At 36.6% G+C, this 20,601-nt stretch overlaps 2 protein-coding genes across 12 annotated transcripts in view; one reads left to right on the top strand and one right to left on the bottom strand.

Moving 5' to 3' along the window:
* The window catches only part of YME1L (ATP-dependent zinc metalloprotease YME1L), a 259,223-nt gene that overhangs the window by 106,779 nt on the left and 131,843 nt on the right, over positions 1-20,601 (bottom strand). The window lies entirely within an intron of this gene.
* Positions 1-20,601, top strand: part of LOC117609743 (uncharacterized) — a 78,054-nt gene that overhangs the window by 31,982 nt on the left and 25,471 nt on the right. For all 6 annotated transcript variants that reach the window (XM_034336382.2, XM_034336384.2, XM_034336383.2 and 3 more), the window contains one exon: positions 13,098-13,363. In XM_034336382.2, the coding sequence (XP_034192273.1) occupies positions 13,098-13,363 (266 nt within the window). The remainder of the gene's footprint in view (positions 1-13,097; positions 13,364-20,601) is intronic.

The raw sequence follows: 20,601 nt of genomic DNA, 5'->3' as shown, positions 1-20,601 counted from the left end.
CCCACTTTATTTTCGTCAAACTTTTTTTTTTTTTTTTTTTTTTTAAATTGAATGTTTAAGGTCACACGCATCTTCTTAGGTTATGAGTGACCACATTTGCTTTGGGACTGTGTTATAATCATGTAGCTTTTCCACTGGATGATAGATTCCAATATCTTTCAGGAAGGCTGACTAAGATTTTCCTGCATGAGTTTGCCTTTTTTAGCATACTTGCTACGTTTGATATATTATATCGTATTCTTTTGCCACAGCATTTGGGACATTGGACTAGGAGTTCAATGGAGATTTGTATATTGCATACTTCACACATCATTGGGTTTGATTTAGCGATAAGGAAAAAATGTGTTATTCTGGTGTGGCTTATTCTTAATCTGGTTAGAGTCACTTGGACTTTTCGGTTCATAGAAACTGCCGGACTAATATCATATACTAGCATGCCCCGTCGCGGCTTCGCCCGCGTATCATATGCGTAGAATTTGGATTTATTGAAAAGTGATATTATAGAACTTCGGAATATATAACATTATTTGTTGTTTTTTTTTCATTCGGTAGTAAAAGAAATTGGTGTTTGGAATTACTCGTTCTCGAAAGTCCGACATATAATTGTCCGCGTGAAAAAAAATCTGAGCGTAAGTCGAGTCCTATATATTTAAATGTCTGCCCTTGCGCTTTATTTACTGTTATGGCAAAAGAAACTTTAATAGGGATTTGCAAACGTTTAAAGTGGAATGGTAAGTCGCTGGAGATCATCTTCATTTTTTTAGTACATTCACGAAGAAAATGAAGTCGTAGAAAAATAAACATTATCATACCATTGAACTTTTACATAAACAGGTTTTTCCTATCTCTTACCAATTCAAGATATAACCCGTCCCAATTGCATGACGTATCCTGTATACTTTTATTAATTAAAAAACATTTATTTAAACAAGTTAATAACTTTTTCTAAAAATTATTCTCAGATAGCACGTTCCTTCGGTTCTTCAGAGTAGGCAAATATTTTTCAGCAGCGAGGGGTGCTACGGTGCGCTATATAAAATTCACGCGTTTGGTCAGTCAGAATTTACCGGAGCGGGACAATTCTATCATTTAGGTTGAAAGAAGGATAGCATGATCACCCTACATCTCACTCTAACCACGCGCCAATGTTTCGCTTCCGTTCTTCAGGCAGATCGTCGCGATGCCTCTGGCGAGATGAGCGTTTGAATGTGTTTGTAAAAATACTTGAGGCGCTGTTGCCTTCCTAGATCGTATTGCGCGCACGCTAGCTGAGAATTAAACATTTCAAGTTCGTAACAGACCACGCAAGTGGCTTCACCAGGCCCAACGAAAAAACTGCTGTAATACCGACGTCTCGAATCGGAGAGGTCACGTGCCGTGTCTACCCCCTTAAGTAGTTTTTGAAATTTTTCTGTACATATAAACAAACGCTGTCTCTTTATATAATAGTATGATGTATATTATGAGGAGTTTTATGTAGTGTAGTATTTCTCTATGCTGATTTCTCTACATGCAGCAGAGACTGGAGGATAGCATATGCTTCGTTAGAGAAGATTGAGTAGGAATTAGGTAACTTGAATAGGAGTTTGTCTTCGGGTGTAGATACTGCGCATCCTGTTCCTTCTTTTGACTTCGCGCCATCAGTAAGTAGTTGTTTGTGGTTTGGATAATCATTGGCTACTTCTAGAAGCAGAGTTTGTATGATGCTTCGATCTGTGTTTTTGGTGACTTGTGAGAATTTGTCTATTACGCAAGGTGGTTGTATTGTCTATGGAACGATCACAAATTATTTTCTTGGAAGAACTGGGGAAATTTCGATTTGCGAGGACTGTGTGGATGTTTGTCTGATGTTATTAAGCCATATACAGAATTTGATGGTGTAGAAAGTTTGGCAACGGCGCACAAAATGGCTTTTGGCGATCAAAAGTCGGTTTTCATGAATTCGAAAATTGAAAAACTATTTGCGTACATGGATAGAGAATAAACTGCAGTTTAACGTAGTGTAATCCGTTTTTTCATATTTGCTTCCGTTTTGCTGTGGTCCGCACTCAAAGTCAGTAGAAATTCGTCAGAACGAAACGCTGATGATATTACCCGATAGTAAATTCAAACTTTACTCGGAAAGATAAAATTCAAATGAATTATAAAGTTTACTAGATTAATATAGATACTATTCAGTGCATAAAGTAAGTTAAATACAGTAAAAGCTGGATATATGCAACGAAAGATTGGCTGGATATATGCTACATCGCTATCCCCTCCACTTGGGGGGGATCCCCCTAAGCGAACCGAGACGCTCGGCGAGGAAACCCTGTAATATGATCCGACCGTAATATCGGTGTGACTAATACTAAGTGAACGATAAAACTTTTTTATTTTTAACTTTTTCTTAATGAAACTTTTACTAACGCATTTGTGAGATTTTTCTGATTAAAATGGTACCAAACACGATATGATTTGAATTATATTTATTTATTAAAATAATAATAAAAGTGCACATTATAATATGTATTGTCATATATTGGAAAAAAATAATGTTGTTAGGAACATGTTCTAATAATGTTGTTAATTATGATGTTAGGAACAGCCCGTGATTTCCATGAAACCGGACAGTTTTTTCCTATTGAAAATTAAAATAATTTACAAGCTAACAGTAATAACGGAATGATAATAGAATAAATAAACAATAAAAATAGAATAAACAACATAGAATTGACACCTCGGATACATATGTATAAGGCAGGCCGTACACCGAAGATGCATCAAACACGCAACATGCAACACGTCGCATGTTGTGTACGAACGTAGAATAGGTATCGCGGCTGAATACAAACGATGTGTACGGACGAAGAATCGACACCTCGGCTGGATATATGCAACGCCTGGGTCCCAATGTTTGTTGCATATATCCAGCTTTTACTGTAATAGGATCTAATTGAAACGAAGTACATTTAACTAAAATCTTGACTTTGTGTTTGATTTTAAAAAAATATATACACATCGAATTGAGTATCCTCCTCCTTTTCGAAGTCGGATAAAAAATGCTGCAACTTGCCACAGGTTTAATTATTACTACAGGAAAGAGTGAACCTTTCTCTATCAGAATCAGAAGAAATTGGGTACACCTTTGCGCAACTTTTCAAGAAAATGGCGATTGACCATCCGATATGATCAGAAATGACCATCCTATAAGCACCTCTCCACTTTTCTTTGAAGGCCCTGAAGTAATATCGGATCGCTGCCCTGTCAACAATTTCCACATTGTACGTCCTTGCAATATGCCATGACAAATCTTCATAATTATCGAAACTGTTTTCACGAATGATTGATTGACAGTGCTAATTAATTAATTTCATTTCTCAGAATGAATAAATATATTATAATAACATATGTCTTGTCATTTTTAAATTATTAAATCCGTTTCTCGTACAGTTATTAACAGTTTTGAGTCAAATTTTTGTTAAACAACATAAAATATGTCGAACAAGTGAAGGATATTGAACGCGCTACACTTTATACGTGAATATTTTGACACCCTGTAGTTCAATATGATTTATATTGACACAACTTAAGTACCATAATATAGACAAAAGATTTCATTAAAATATTTCCAATAGAACCGAAATTACAGATTTTTGATCGCCAAAACCCGTTTTATCCCACTATGCGGCATAGGTTAGGCTTTTAGTTGTTTTCTTCTGACTTCAAGTGGCTGTACATTGACTTCGGCTAGTAATGCGACGACTGGACTGGTCCTGTATGCCCGAGTTGCAATTCTGACTCCCGCATTATGGATGGGTGACATTGTTTTAAGAAAATACGGTTATGCCGAGTCGTATGTAATTGAACCGTAGTCTATTTTAGAGAGAATTAAGGCTTTGTATGTTTTGATCAGAACATGTAATTCAGCTCCCCAGCTTTTTGACGCTATGGTTTTTATGATATTTAATTTTCGAGTGCATTTGGTTTTTAGGTTCTTAAGGAATGGGATCCATGAGTGTCTTTTGTCAAAAGCCAGTCCAAAAATATTAGGGGTACAGTTGAGTTGGTAATTTTTGTCCTTCCTATTATTTGAAAAAATAATTACCATAGTTTTGTTCTTGGAAAATTTGAAGTTTTGAAAGTTTGTAATTCAAAATTTTAGAGTCTGCCTAGATTGTCTTGCATTTGTTGACTAATTTTAATGTCTTTTCCCGTGATATAAATTATGCAGTCATCCGCGAATATGACACGTTTGACTGGTTTGTTGAAAATTTCTGTAATTTCATTTATTGTTATCAAAAATAATGTTATACTTATTACTGAACCTTGTGGTACTCCATTTTCGATTATGGTTTTATTCGAGAGGTAACCATTTATTTGAACATAAATTAATCTGTTTCTGATAAAGTTACTGATGAATTGAAACATTCCCATTGACGTTTAGTTTCTGTAGTTTATGTAGAGTTCGGTGTCTTCGTATCATATCATACGCTTTTTCAATATTCAGACAGATTGTGATTAGGCATTGTTTTTTTAGAAAAGCTTCGCATATGCTAGAGTCTAACGTGGCGAGACTGTCAATTGTTAATCGATATTGCCGTTTTGGTCTTTCTCCAGTAAATTGTTTTTCTTTAAGTACCATCGCAGCCTTTTATTTAAAATTGTTTCTAGTAGTTTACACAGACAGCACTTTAGGGCGATGAATGGGTCTGAAGCTGTCAGCGTAGGATTTATTTTTGCCCGGTTTCAATATGGGAACAACTATTGCTTCATGCCAACTATCAGGAAACATGTTATTTATCCATATGCAGTTAAAAGGATCTAAGAGGTGATCCACTTCTGCTTGGCATTTGCTGTATGGAAATATTTGGTATACAGGGTGTCCCAGAAAGAGTGTTAATCCTTTAAGGGGATGGTAGCTGGAGTTTCTGAGGATTCTGAACAACATTTTCCTTTGCAAAAATGTTGTTTAAAGCTTCGTTTTTGAATTATTAAGGAAAACCACTGGCCAATCAGAGCGCGCATAGCGCGCGGGCTCAGGGATGGCAGCCTCGGCTACGAAAGCTGGGCTTGACCTTAGTCCCAAACGAACACTTTCGGCACTCTGCCGGCCCTGAGCCCGCGCGCTATGCGCGTTTTGATTGGCCACTGTTTTTCCTTAATAATTCAAAAACGAAGCTTCAAACAGCATTTTTGCAAAGGAAAATGTTACCCATATTCGGGTGACAGCAAAAGTTCTCATCGGGCCGCGTCACCCATGTTATGGTGATGCTGATTTGACTATTTAAGAAGAATCTTCGTAGGTATTTGGAAAGATATTCTACAGGATGTAATAAAACTATTGAATTCTTATAAAAGACGCGCGTAACCTGAAAGAGATTTCGTTGGAAATACGCGCGGCAGTCAACGTGTTAAAGGATTAACACTCTTTCTGGGACACCCTGTATAATGTCGGGTTCTGGACTGGAGTTGTTTAATGTTTTAATCGCCGATTAGAGTTCAATCAACACTATTTTGGTATTTAAGTTATTGTTATTATTTACACTGGTGTCATACCAGAGAGTTTTTTCAGCACAAATTTTGGTACTGACAATGAGAAAGTTTGTGTCGAAAGGGTATAGCAGGATAAGATGGTCAAAAGTGCCCTTGAGCCGAATTTGCTTCGCAATGCACCATTCGATAGCATATCCCAAAAAGCCATGGTACACCAAGTTTCAACCCTGTACCTCAACCGGGAGGGTAGTTACAGGGTAAGAAAGAAAAAGTAGTTTTTGCCATATTTTCCCTATTTAGTGGCATTCAAAAAATCTGAAAAAATTCTAGAATATTCTAGCCATGTTTCTTTATGATTGTGAATTTTCTCAGATTTTTCGGTTGCAAATCCTAGGCGTGAAACATCAGAAACGCAAAAAAAAGTCGAAAAATTGAGATTTTGGGTAGAAGTTTTCGAGACACTAGATTTTTACTTTTACAGTAGTTAGATATTAGCATGACTGGTGTCCTCAATTTTTTTCAGATTTTTCATTCCGGTGCGTCAAACCGAAAAAAATCAAAAACCGATATTTTCGACATATTTCCTGCGATAACATGAGAAATACTTTCAATTTTTACATTTCCTTTACACACTTAGTGCATTATGTGATTTCTAACATTTTTGCACTGGATGCAGTAAAATCTACATGGAGAGAGTGAAGTTATTGTAAATAATTGAAAATTACGCACCTTATCCTCTACAATATTACAAAGTTTTTCAACGTCGTCGATGGGTAAGTCGGTAAGGTGTCCGACAATGGAACCGCTGGAAACTTTTTTGTCTCGAGTTCACGCCCCATGAACGTACAATTCTATTTTTTGTCATAAAACAAGTTTTTTTTTAAATTATTAATTACATAAGAATACCCAATAATCATTTAATAACGTATGAAAATAATTTTGAAATATTTTATTATTAAGTATACTTAAAAATAAGTGGTGCACTACCGATTTTCTGATTACGTATTGTTCTAATTACGGATAGCTCCCAATATTTTGTTAATTGTAAATCTGTGTGATTAAATCTAGTAAAAATCTAGTGTCTCGAAAGCTTCTACCCGAAATCTCAATTTTTCGACTTTTTTTTGCGTTTTTGATTTTTCACGCCTAGGATTTGCAACCGAAAAACCTGAGAAAATTCACAGTCATAAAGAAGCATGGCTAGAATATTCTAGAATTTTTTCAGATTTTTTGAATGCCATTAAATACGGAAAATATGGCAAAAACTACTTTTTCTTTCTCACCCTGTGACTACCCTCCCGGTTGAGGTACAGGGTTGAAACTTGGTGTACCATGGCTTTTTGGGATATGCTATCGAATGGTGCATTGCGAAGCAAATTCGGCTCAAGGGCACTTTTGACTATCTTATCCTGCTATACCCTTTATATTGCTAGAGTTCGTAGTGAATGTGTTTGCTAATATCTTGGCTATTTCTTTGGTGTCAGTTGTGATAGGACTGGTTGGTGCGCTTATGGAGGTAATTTTGGAGTAGGATTGTTGGTCGTTTATTTTCTTTAACTTACTCCACATTTCTGCACTTGTTGTTTTGCTATTTATCGAAGATATGTAATTGTTCCACGAATTTCTTTTGCTTGTTTCAAGCTTTTCGAAGCCTTTCCTTGCTATTGCTCTTCTAAATTTGAATTCTTTCAAATTTGTGTCAATCTTACGCTTTTTGTAAACGTTGAAGTCATGTTTCTTGTTTCTTGCATCGTCGTATCCTTGGTTCCACCATGGAAGACTTTTGTTACATTTATTACAGAAGTTTTGGATATGGAATGTTTGGCTACGTTAATAATTAGCTTTTGGGATTCTTCCAGTAGCTCGTTGATTCGTTTGCAGTTTTCATTGTTAGGAGTTTCTAATAGTAGAATATTTTACTCTATTATTTTACGGTGGTGTGATCAGTCCGCTTTTTAAAATTTCCATCTGGGTGTGGCTACAAGGTCATTTGTATTTTTTTCTATTAATGCTATAAATAGAGGGAAATGGTCGCTGTTATATAGATACTGGGAAACTGTAAGTTCTATGGTATCACAAAGGGAAGGTCTGCAAAAAGCGAGATCAATTGAGCTGTTAGGAGCCGTTTGTTAGATTGAAATAAGTTGGTTCTGTGGTATATATTTAATAGTACGAGGTCAGATTTGATTATCGCATTTTCGATAATTTTGCCTCCAGTATTTGTGTGTGTTGACCCCCAGAGCATGGTGGCTATTAAGGTCTCCTAATACAGGGTGATTCTCTCGCTATGCAAGACAAAAGCCGTGCCGCACAATGGAACCCCTGCTGTTCCGTTTCTTGTCTTCGTTTCAGTCATAAACACATACAGAGCAGTTTTGGATCCGGCGATATGGCTCTTGGGTCTCTTTACCCGCAAAAACAGCAGGATTCGATTGTGCGACACGGCTTTTGTCTTGCGTAGCGAGAGAATCACAGTGTAGAATAATAGGTTTAGGGAGTTGCTGGATGAGACTAATTAGTTCCGCTTCCTGTACATATGTAGTTAATAGTTGTTCGGGATATACATACACATTGCAGAAGGATATTTATTTTCCAGGTAGCGTAACTGTGGCTGCAACTGATTCCAAATTGGTTTTCAGTATTATTTCGGAGTAGTATATACTGGGTGTTCGACAACAGGTGGGAGATTTTTTAATGGGTGATTCTAGAGATCAAAATAAGACGAAAATTGAGAATGACGAAATAGCGTTTGCGGCTTTGTTTTCCAGTAATTAACGTTTAAAAATTCGAGTAAAAAGCGCCTAAAACCTGCATCATCCCAGCACTGCCGACTGAACGTCAGGTTAGCAGGGGTGGGTACAGTCATAACCAGTAGTGCTTCAAATTCACCATCTTTGAGAATTTACTACTTCTCCCCTGGCGAAGGACACCAAACTAAGCTGTACTGTTCTATACACTACAGTGTGTACTGCATTATATTATATACAATATATATTTTTTATTAATTAATTAGTTCAGTTTACAAATAGAAATTTGTATGTATCTAAAGAATATGTACAAAACATACAAAGAAATACAACTAAAAGTATATGTAGATAAAATAATACACAAATACAATGTGTAAGTTACTTATTAACTGGTTCCGTTCAAAAATTAAATTTTACATTTAGTGAGTAAGTTTAATATTCAGACACCGCAGTTTTTACTTTGCCAGATCATCATTTTATTACTAACAAAAACTATACATGTGTAATTGCATATAGCATTAGTACATAAGGTCTACTTAACAATAGTATACATTTTATTTGCATAATTATTACTATATATTGGACAATACATCTTAACTGAAATGAATGACTGTACACAAAAGATACGAGTTACACACAGAATTACAATGAAGAGTATTTGCGCATAGAATAACAGATAATAAATACAAGATTTTAATAAATATAAGAACAAATAATTTTCGATTTTACATTTAAAATGAGACATAATATCTATAAATTGGTTCCCCGCGGCCTCCATGCATTCAGGTTTCTGGTGCTGATCAGCAGAATAAATGTGCATGTACATATATGTACACGTACGTATCGTTTATCTTCGCCTTTAGTGAAATTCTATGAAGAATGATAATGACTGCGCGGTTGAGTGAGTTCAATGATCTCGTCTAGGGATCAGCTGTTCTTCGTGACAGCAAACCATTTTCATTGTAAGTTGGTCATTTACGGACGAATGGGTAACTTTTATTTACATTCCATTTCAATCCTTTTTTTATTATGGGGAAACTTTATTTATTTCCAAATCGTATATTCGTTTTTTCATATTTGTTTCAAAAATGATTACAAAATTTTTTTTTTTAATTCCTATCGTACAACTAAGAAAGGTGTTGGATCAATTCGATTTATTCATTCTACATGAACGATTCATTACTTTATTCGTTGTTCATGAGCAATCAATAATTCGATACTATTATAATTTTATTTTTGTTATTCATTATTCGATGAAACTTCTGCCCAACGAATCCTATTATACCGACGTAGTGCCGCTGCACTTGATCATACCCAACACTCTCGTGGTTCGGCCGCGCTGATTGGCCAGTATTTTCGTTAATAACTCGAAAACGAAGCCTTAATCAACATTTTGGCAAAGGATAAAGTTGTTTAGAATCACCTTGTCAATCATTCCTCTTCGGTTGTTGACGTAGTCGTTGGACACCCTGTATATGCGCCCATAGCAGTCAAACGGTTAATACAGTGGTACCTTGGTATACGTCTGCCTTCGAATACGTCCTGTTTGGACGTGACAAATTTTGCTCAGTATATAACATAAATTTTGTGTGTGAATTTTGCGTCATTTTTAACCGACTTCGAAAAAGGAGGAGGTTACTCAATTCGATCAGTATGGTATATATGTTCTTTTTTTTCTGTGTTTGTTCACTGATTACTCTGAGATGGATGAACCAATCGGAACGAAACCTTTTGCATCTTATAGAGCATGTCTCCCAATTGGCTCCGTTAAAAAAAAATTTTTTCATTCCGAACGATTTTTATTGCAAAAAACCGTACTATTTCAAGTACGTTCGGCGTATGTTCACCAATTACTCCGAGACAGATGAACCAATCAGAACGAAACGTTTTGCATCTTGTAGAGTATAACTCCTCATTAGTCCCGTAAAAAAAATGTTTTGCATTTTTTTATTGCTAAGGATTATTATTGCAGAAAACAGGAAGTTTCTAATCTCAACATAGGATGATTTCAAGGACCCTGAGCTAGGATCTTCCGAGTAGAAGAAAAGTTATTATTTTGTGCCGCCTCCGAAAACTTTTAAATGTATTTAGTATAGTATTTAACGATTAAACAGATTTTATTAATAGCCGTGGTATATTGGTACAAATGAAATAGAAATTATTTCATACTTTTTAGCGCATTTTGAAATAGGTTGTATTTTTTGTTAAAAATTATTTTATTAAATAATTATCTCAGAGGAAAAATTAAATTAATGATCAATTATATTCCGAGTTGATGTATTATTAACTGACTGATCGTATAAGTAAGGATATCATATAACAAACTATAACCGCAAAACAGAAGACAATAAAATTTATTCCATTTGGTTTGTTAATTTAGAATCTATCATTAGGTTACATTTATATTTTACAAATTAATTATGTTAAATAAACTAGTGAATATTTTTTATAAATTTCTAGGAAATCGTTTAAATGCTATTCATGACATAAACAGTGTTTAAATTATATTACAACCGCATTAATGTAAGTATGATATCAATAGGAGTTTTTTTTACATGAGAACGAATTAATCATTTTTACATTACTTCTTATGGGAAAGGTTGGTTTGGTATACGTCCTATTCGGTATAAGTCCAAACATCAGGAGCTGATTAAGGTCGTATACCGAGGTACCACCATTTGTTGATGAGCGGTCTCAAAGAGAGAGGTCTATGTTGTTGATTTTAATGTGATCGTGATCACCTGTGATGTTGTCTGTGATTTCTTTGCTACCGTTACAGATTCTCGATATGAATCAAATATTGCTTGGGCTGGTTAGTGTTTCCAAGGCTTGGACGTAATCCTTTATCTGTATTCCCTGTTTGACTTCGATTACGATTGCTTATTCTTTCTTTGGAAAACTGTCGCTTTGGAGGACGTTGGTGTAGCTTCGACGTTGCTGTAACTACATTGAGGGTATTTCTAACAGAGGCCATTTCGGTGAATAGATTGCACCGAGATGTTTATGAGAGAGTGTTCACAGGAGTTTGCCCGCTCCCATGGATGGGTGATACTGTTTTGCGCTTATTGCACTGATAAACGAATGAGAAACTTCACTTGAAATAGTTAGACTGTGACTCGTGGTGGCACTCGTGTTCACGATACGCACGGGGTTTATAACTCGCGCCGATTGAAGTACGGCTGTCACTCGAGGACTCCTCGTCGAACTTTACATGTTTCGTATGTATTATATCTTTTAACGTCGGCTCCCATAGTAGATATCCCCTCGTTCTATTAGAGCAGGCCTGTCCAAGTAGGGGAATCCACTCCTAGAATACATGTTTTGAGTCCCCTTCCAACGCTGCTCCTTCAAGTAAGATGGGACGGTTCCGACTACCGTCTCTCCGTCTTTCCTAGCGGCGGTACTGCCTCCTCGGAGAGATGGTAGTCGGAACCGTCCCATCTTACTTGAAGGAGCAGCGTTGGAAGGGGACCCAAAACATGTGTTCCAGGAGTAAATTCCCCTACTTGGACAGGCCTGTATTAGAGTATCCGACAAATATGTAAGCTTGTGCGCGCGGATCTAATTTTTTTCTGCCTTGACTAGGAAGATGGGCATACATCGTCGTTTTTATTCCGTCTTGCAAGTTGCTGTGAATCATCCGGTAATTATTTAGATTACAGACGGCAACTCCGATTTCGATGATTTTTATTAAATGTGTTGTAGAAATCAATCGCTCGGTCTTAGTTTTCGAAATATTTTCGATAAACTGTCGAAACTAATACATTGAATTCTGCCTGTCTGTGTGTGTCCGTGTTACATCTTACGCGTTAGTGTGCGATCATCGCTTTTCTACTGTTTTTGCAAGCAGCAGCACCGCGACCGACACCAATATATGTATATACGTATATTCGATACGTACAATATGTATGCTAATACGTTTGTCCGTCAATTTCTCTGGAATTGTTAGGTCAATTTTTATGAAATCTGTTACATTTGACTTGGACCTTGAACAAAGAACTTTAAAATTGGTTCATTGGTTTCAAAGTTATATTTCTATAATTAACCATATGCTTAAGATAGGACATTTTAATTAAGAAGGGAAGCGTGGCACATAAAATAAATTGTTTTTTATTCATGTTTGAATAAAAACTTTTTAGCATTTGAAATATAACTCACAAAGAGATATCGTAAAGACTTAACTATAATTTGAATAAAATTTGTAGGGTAGTAGAGTATCCAAAAATGATCATGATAAATAATCTATCTGTAGCTCTAAAACTAATTTAATGCGCGATATCGCGTGATAGGATATTTAACATTGGTGATAGTGCTCGCGGTATTGTGTGATTAGCAACGAACGTGTTAAAAAGATTGGGATCGTCAAGGCCATCTCAGAAAGTACCTATATTCCAAATTGCATAACTATATAGTATTTTATTTATGTATAGTGTGCCCTCGTTATATTGTCAACTGATTAATTTGACCTTCTTACGGATTTTCAAGCATACTGGTGCTGCTCTTGCACTATCATAGCCTACAAAGATGAATACACTTTTATCTTCGTTTCGCCCTTCCAAATGAGCGCTTGGGAAGTTAAAAAATTATTCACCGTTACAGAGCCCCTCCGCGGCAATATAACAAGAGTCTGTTATACTATAACGCCATGTAGATGGTTTTCTTTAAGAAGGAAGGGGGGTAGCTATCCATATCTCAAAGTTTCCACTGCGCGTTTCTCGCGATTTTTGAATGATAGCAGATATGTTAAATTAACAAAACATATAAAAGTATGTACTATTTTTAGGTTATTAGCGTACGAGATATTATTTTAATATATATCTGGAATTACGTTTTTTTAAATTTGAATAAGATTAATGTTATTATTTTATATTTTAGGTGTCAGTACTGTTCAAAGACATTTACTAGAAAAGAACATATGGTTAATCATGTCCGCAAACATACGGGTGAAACACCTCATCGATGTGATATTTGTAAAAAGAGTTTTACCCGGAAAGAACACTTTATGAACCATGTGATGTGGCACACAGGAGAAACTCCACATCATTGTCAAGCCTGTGGTAAAAAATATACAAGGAAAGAGCATCTTGCAAATCATATGCGCTCACATACCAACGACACACCATTTCGTTGTGAAATATGTGGTAAGTAATTTGTTTGTTTGTTTTTTTTATTATTATTTTTCAATTAATACATTTGTGTAGAATGTTGCAATTATTGTACATATTGCAGATATTTCAAGATCGTTTCTATTGTTTTAAGAAGTTTTATTATATTAACTTTGTGTGTATGTCCTTCTATTCATTCCTTTTTGAGTCTTTATTTGCATCAAGAATAAGAGCTTGTATTTTTACAGTCAGAATTTTATATTCCTTAGATTTTTCGTTCTGGTCGCTATATCTACAAAGTTCATATTTTAAGATTTTTTAAGATTTTAAACTAAATAGCATTCGTTATGTCTTGAACATTCATTTACCCACTTAGTTATGTGCTTCAATTCATGAAAATGATATGGTAAAATAGATTTTATTCGTGCTAAGATTGTGCTTGTGCAAACTGCACATTTCAGTTCATAATAACTATCATTTGTACAGCCTCATGCAATTTAAACCATTTGCGTTAGATATAGGGAACACATACTTGCAATCAAATCAGAATTCCCTAGTGAAAATGTTAAATGTTAAAATGTTAAAAGTAATTTAGAAGAAAAATTGGTTGCCTTTACTTATACTGACGACAAATATAGGGGGTGCCACATGACTTAGGACCCCTTGAGGGTCAAAATGTACCAAAGGACTAATGGTGTAAAACGATGGGAATTAGGGCTTTTTTATAAAAACTAAAGAAGGTAAGTGCGCACCTGACTCCAAGTCAGAAGGGGCTACCTACTGATTACTCAACAGTCAGAAGAAAGAAGGGGTGGTCTCCGGTCGCTTTATCAGGAAATGATGCGTCAATCCTGCATTATGATCATCATCTGTTGCTGATCCTGGTGATTATCATGAGAGAGCATGAACCGGGACAGAATTAGCTTCATCTCCTGCATCACCATCATCATAATCATCTCCATTCCTCTCTTCTTCACTCCTCTTTGCATTACAAAGATTTAGACACCTATCATGACACTACTCCATCTTTCTTCTCCTCTTCATCATCATTCCTCCATTCATTTATTCAGTCATTATCATCATGATCACCACACTTTTGACCACTTTCCCGTCATCTGCGACCCCATGTTCTATGAAACTTTTTACTCCTTGTGACTTATCCTGGCGAATGGCAGGACTAATATTTGTCGCCAGTATAAGTAAAACACGGTCAAGCAAATAATATAATTTTTAGTTATTACATTACATATTATAAAACTTAGTATATAACTGAAAAGTGCGAGCAACAAAGTAAATAAATATTATGTAATTTAAATTTTTCCCCGTAAATACTTATACGCATGTGGGGATCTACAACAGACCTAGCAAGAGAAGATCATTGTCAGTCTTATTTATTTTTTTAATTAATCTAACAATCAAAAATGAAAAAATAAATGACATTACTCTATCTCATTTCAGCTTGCTCTTCGTAAACAATCTCAGTAATTTTGTAGTTTTAATGATGATGTAGAAAATGCCATTTTTGGCTATTACGCCCCATAAACGGGGTAACATGACCCCAGTAGTTTTTTATTATAACATTTAGTTTTTGTTTAGTAATTAATAAGGTAATTATTTAGATTACGGACGGTAACTCCGATTTCGATGATTTTTGAATATGTTGTAGAAATCAACATTTTGAACAACTTTTTCCCATACATATAACCGCCGCTAGTTTTCGAGATATTTTCGAAAACTGTCGAAACTAATACATTGAATTCTGCCTGTTCGTGTGCGTCCGTGTACTTTTTATGTCGGGTCCACACTGCTGTTCGCGAACAGTTTGCGAACAGCTCGCGGGCCATGTTCGCCGGCAATGTGGACACTTTCACGAACAGCGAGCAGGTAGCAGCGAACTCGTCAGCGAACAGCGAACACTGTTCGCTAAGGAGGCGGTACATCAAAGAGTCTGTTTGCGAATTCGAAACATGTCTGGACGCGTTGTAACATATTTCTGTTGAATTTGACGACCGTTCGCAGTTCCGTCATCAGCCAGCGAACAATTGTGCAACCGTTTGCGTTCCGTTTGCGAGCTGTTCACGAACTATGTCTGAGCTTAGGTGTGAATTCTATTCGCAAACTGTTCGCAAACATTTCTATTCAGTGTAGACCCGGCATTACGCGTCAGTGTGCGATCGCCGCTTTTCTATTGTTTTGCAGGCAGCACGGTGACCGCCACCAATATATATATATATTCATATACAGGGTGAGGCGCTAACTATTGCCACCCAGAATAACTCCGAAAGTATGATAGTAGTAGAAAATTTTTTCAAACAAAAGTTGCTTGGGACAACAGGGGCCGTGGTATGACGTTAATGTTTTGTTGCTAGGTGGAGGTGCTTCAGAGATATGAAGGTTACCTTTGTTTTTTTAAATGGAACGCTATGTTTTGGTCCTTATTTTCTGATAGCGGCTATTGAGATGAATCCAACGAGGTGCAACATTAAGGTCTTCGAAGGTCAATAAAGGTCACTTATAACAAAAAATGCGAAATAAACTTACATTTACAGGTGTTCAAAGTGATTGCCATTGGCATCAATGCAATGCTGCAATCTTCTTATCACGGATTGGGTAGTATTTCTTATCACTTCGGCACTTATCATTGCCAGGTTTGGTAAATACGCTGAAAGATATCCTCAATGTTCTCATCCTATACGCCATACACTTAAATAAATTTGTACGATAAATTGAAATCTGAAGATGTACGAGAGAGAAATTGTTACAGCATGTGATTCAATAAGTGCCGAAGTGATAAGAAATACTACTCAATCCGTTGTAAGAAGATTGCAGCATTGCATTGATGCCAATGGCAATCACTTTGAACACCTGTAAATGTAAGTTTATTTCGCATTTTTTGTTATAAGTGACCTTTATTGACCTTCGAAGACCTTAATGTTGCACCTCGTTGGATTCATCTCAATAGCCGCTATCAGAAAATAAGGACCAAAACATAGCGTTCCATTTAAAAAAACAAAGGTGACCTTCATATCTCTGAAGCAACTCCACCTAGCAACAAAACATTAACGTCATACCACGGCCCCTGTTGTCCGATGCAACTTTCGTTTGAAAAACTTTTCTACTACTATCATGCTTTCGGAGTTATTCTAGGTGGCAATAGTTAGTGCCTCACCCTGTATAACAGGTGGGCTTAAAAATTAAATTTAACTAATTTTCATGATTTTGAATCTCAGTATGTGTGTCTGGTCGCCGCAAGGCGACCAGAATATCGCTTTACCCTAACCTAACTTAATTCACTGATTAGGTAGAGTAGATTGGGTTAGGTTAGGCTATATTAAATTCCCAGCTGCCATCATAGCTATGATACATTGAAATCATGAATGCAGAAGTACACAAGGTATATATTGGTCATCGGTCGCCGTGCTGTTGCCTGCAGAAACACTAGAAAAGCGGCAATCCCATACTAATGCGTACGTAGTCACGGACGCACATGGATGACAGTTTTTCGAAAATATCTCGAAAACTAAGGCCGAGCGGCGGTTATATGTATAGGAAAAAGTTGTTCAAAATGTTGATTTCTACAACATATTCAAAAATCATCGAAATCGGAGTTACCGTCCGTAATCTAAATAATTACCATTAATAATCCAATAAGTAAATTTTGTGGCATGAATAATAATAAAAGGTTTTGATAAATTTTTTGTAGTAGATGAACCTTTCAGCGACACAGCATCTTTTTCCTATTTTATTTATTTATTTATTTTTTTTTTTCTTGAGGTTAATCAGTGACCATACCATCCCAGTCACATCACGCCTCAACTGCCTTTTTTTTTAATTGAAATTAAATAATATATTGGTAGTACTTGGAAAATTGATTGAGTACAGTAAAAGCTGGATATATGCAACAAACATTGGGACTCAGACGTTGCATATATCCAGTCGAGGTGTCGAATCTCCGATTACACGCGACGACCAGCCAAGCGTGAACGTAGAAAGGGACAGACAGTGGAGGAAAGAGAGAGGTCCAATGATCAAAGTAAAGAACCGAAACGTATCGGTGTGACTAATACTAATTGAACGATAAAACCTTTTTATTTTTAACTTTTTCTTAATGAAACTTTTACTAACGCATTTGTGAGATTTTTCTGATTAAAATGACACCAAACACGATATAGTTTGAATTATATTTATAAACAATAATAATAAAATAAACAATATAGAATTGACACCTCGGCTACATATGTACAGTAATGCTTCGAAATAAGCAAGTGGCTCGGGACCGAACAGTTGCTTATTTCGAAGCAGGTACCTATTCGGCTTGACTTTGTTCTTGAAACGGGACGATAGAAAACGCGAGAAACGAGTGAGAGATCCGAGGTAGCGGCAAATCATAAAGTGATCGGCCGAGCAGCGATGTTATTTTTTGGACAAGGATAGAATATAACATGCCCTCTCATTCTCGCACTATGCTTTATTTCGAAGCAAATATACCAGACTGAGAAAGCATTATATATATTCCATCCTTCTTCTACTAACCGATGTCACTGCTCAGTCGAGCGTGAAATTTATTACCCTAAACATCGGCTTCGCGCTTTGATGGACCTCTCACTCGTTTCTCGTACCTCTCACTTTGCGGGCGACTTCAAACAAAGAAGAGGGGATAGCGACTTGCTTATTTCGAAGCAGAGACCACTTGCTTATTTCGAAGCATTACTGTATAAGGCAGGCCGTACACCAAAGATACATCAAACACGCAACACGTTGCATGTTGTGTACGAACGTAGAATAGGTATCGCGGCACGGTACAAACGACTTGTACGAACGTAGAATTGGTATCGCGGCACGGTACAAACGATTTGTACGGACGCAGAATCGACACCTCGACTGGATATATGCAACGTCTGAGTCCCAATGTTTGTTGCATATATCCAGCTTTTACTGTATATGATTCATTATGATTTACTCTACGTGATTTATTATGTATTTATTAGATAACATAAATATGATTCGATTTACGTCGTGTTTGGACTCATTTTAATCAGAAGAATCTCAAAGATCCAATGGTAAAATTTGCATAAAAATAAGTTGAAAATTACTGCTAGTGAAATTCTCGTTATTGCATGTTCACTTTTTTCACTCGCGGCATCTCTTTGAAGTGCCGTGCAGTGCCACGACCGTCGCTGCTAGACGTAGTATATCTATCTCGCTTCCTTCTATCGTATCTATCCTCTTACTCTGTCAAGTTCTGCTCGAGTCAATTCTCGGAATAAAAACGCTACTCTGCTCGCGATAATTTCACTGCTGACTCCAGAACGTAGTGAAATTTAACCGAGCATTACTGTAGTGCGAGAATGAGAGGGCATGCTATATTCTATCTTTTTTCAATAAATAACATCCTTGCTCGGCCGATCACTTTATGATTTGCCGCTACTTCGGATCTCTCATTGGTTTCTCGTGTTCTCTATCGTTCCGTTTCGAGAACAAAGTCGAGCCGAATAGCATACCTGATCCGTAATAAGCAACTGGCCAGATCCGAGCGTGTTGCATATTTCGAGGCAAGCCTGTATATGGTGCAAGTTTTATAACTCATTTTTCTGGCATACCATTTCAAGTATTCTGTCTGTAATTTCATTGATAAAAAAACATGATTATAAATATGAATATAAAAGTTTCATAGTTGCACACATTAATATATGTATTGTTTCATTCTCGGACCTCTTTCTCTTTCGAGCGCGCAACAGGATTGCCTCGAAATAAGCAACTGATCTCTACTTCGAAATAAGCAACTCACTATCCCCTCTTCTTTGTTTGAAGTCGCCCGTAAAGTGAGAGGTATGAGAAATGAGTGAGAGGTCCGTTTGTCGCTACCTCGGATCTCTTACCCGTTTCTACGAGGGACGTATGTTGACGATCTCTCATTCGTTAAGCCGAATAGCATACTTGCTTCGTACTATGTAAGCAACTGTTCGGTCCCGAGCGAGTTCTTGATTTTGAGGCAATCCTGTATTCTTTTCTACAGGGTATTTCAGAACTCGCGTTGGTCCCGTGAAGAGGTGGTAGCCGGGGTGAAAATGATGTTTGAAGCTTCGCGAAAATGTTGTTGAAGCTTCGTGGTTTTCCTTTGCGAAAATGTTGATTAAAGCTTCGTTTTTGAATTATTAAGAAAAAAGACTGGCAAATCAGAGCGCGTATAGCGCGCGGGCCCAGGGACGGCTACGAAAGCGGGGCTTGACGTAGGTCGTGAACGAACGATTCGGCACCCCGTTGGTATAGCACAATAAAAAAATTGAATTGGTTGAACATTTTTAGTCGTTGTTTAGAATGAATACGGAACCTAATCTCCTGTCGTCTGTCATTATGTAAAAAAGGAAATTCTAAGAATTCTAACCAACAAATAAAAATGTTTGAAATGGAATAATTAATACAAATTTGAAAACAATTTAAATGAAATTTACATATTCGCTCCTAAATTAATCTGCTATACTGAAAACGGATAATTCCCATTGGGTCACTGTGTTGATCCTGAACATTCGAGGGAGGAACAAATTACGAATAACAGCTGATCTCCAGACAAGACCATTGAACCTATTCAACCACACGGTCACTATCACCTTTCACAGAATTTTCTTTCAGGTAAATAAACATTTTTGTGCACTGTCACGTTGCTATTGCACTGGACTCAAATGAAATACATGTAATATTCCCCACTACTTCGTAACGTTTTCACGACGTTATTGGTCTTCCTTTCCAACTTCAAATGGGACTGCTAGCTTGAGCGTCTGCGAGATCTGTTTCGCTTTTTGTTTTTTTCTACATTCAGAAATAGGTCATGGTTCGTGGTCATAAATCGGTTATTCTCGATAAGCAAGAATGACCGAGAGAGACTCGTGTCGATCCTTTGAAGTCAGCGAACGTAGAAAAGAACAAAAAGCGAAACAGACCTCGCAACAATCAAGCTGGCGGCTAAATTTCGTCTTAGGGGACCAAAAATTTTTGGTTAAAAATTATCAAATCTTGTAGTTTTTGACTTAAAAAGTCCGAAAATGCAAGTTAAAAGTTTAGGGAACAAATAGTTTGAAAGATACGTGTACATACTTGGCGTACTTTGACAGGTCAGTACGACGTCATATTGTCCAATGAGTGGAGTCGCCGTCGGTAAAACAGAATTATATAAGTGGTGGCCTAAACCCGGTATACCTAAGGTTAAGTTTTTTTTTATAAACAATATCCCCTCGGATTTGATAGGAACTGATGGTACTCACACCCACCAAATAGAG

This window comes from Osmia lignaria, chromosome 7, assembly GCF_051020975.1.
Source record: "Osmia lignaria lignaria isolate PbOS001 chromosome 7, iyOsmLign1, whole genome shotgun sequence".
NCBI classification, from domain to species: domain Eukaryota; kingdom Metazoa; phylum Arthropoda; class Insecta; order Hymenoptera; family Megachilidae; genus Osmia; species Osmia lignaria.
The sequence above is the reverse complement of the archived record's forward strand: the minus strand, read 5'-3'. Positions and strand labels throughout refer to the sequence as shown.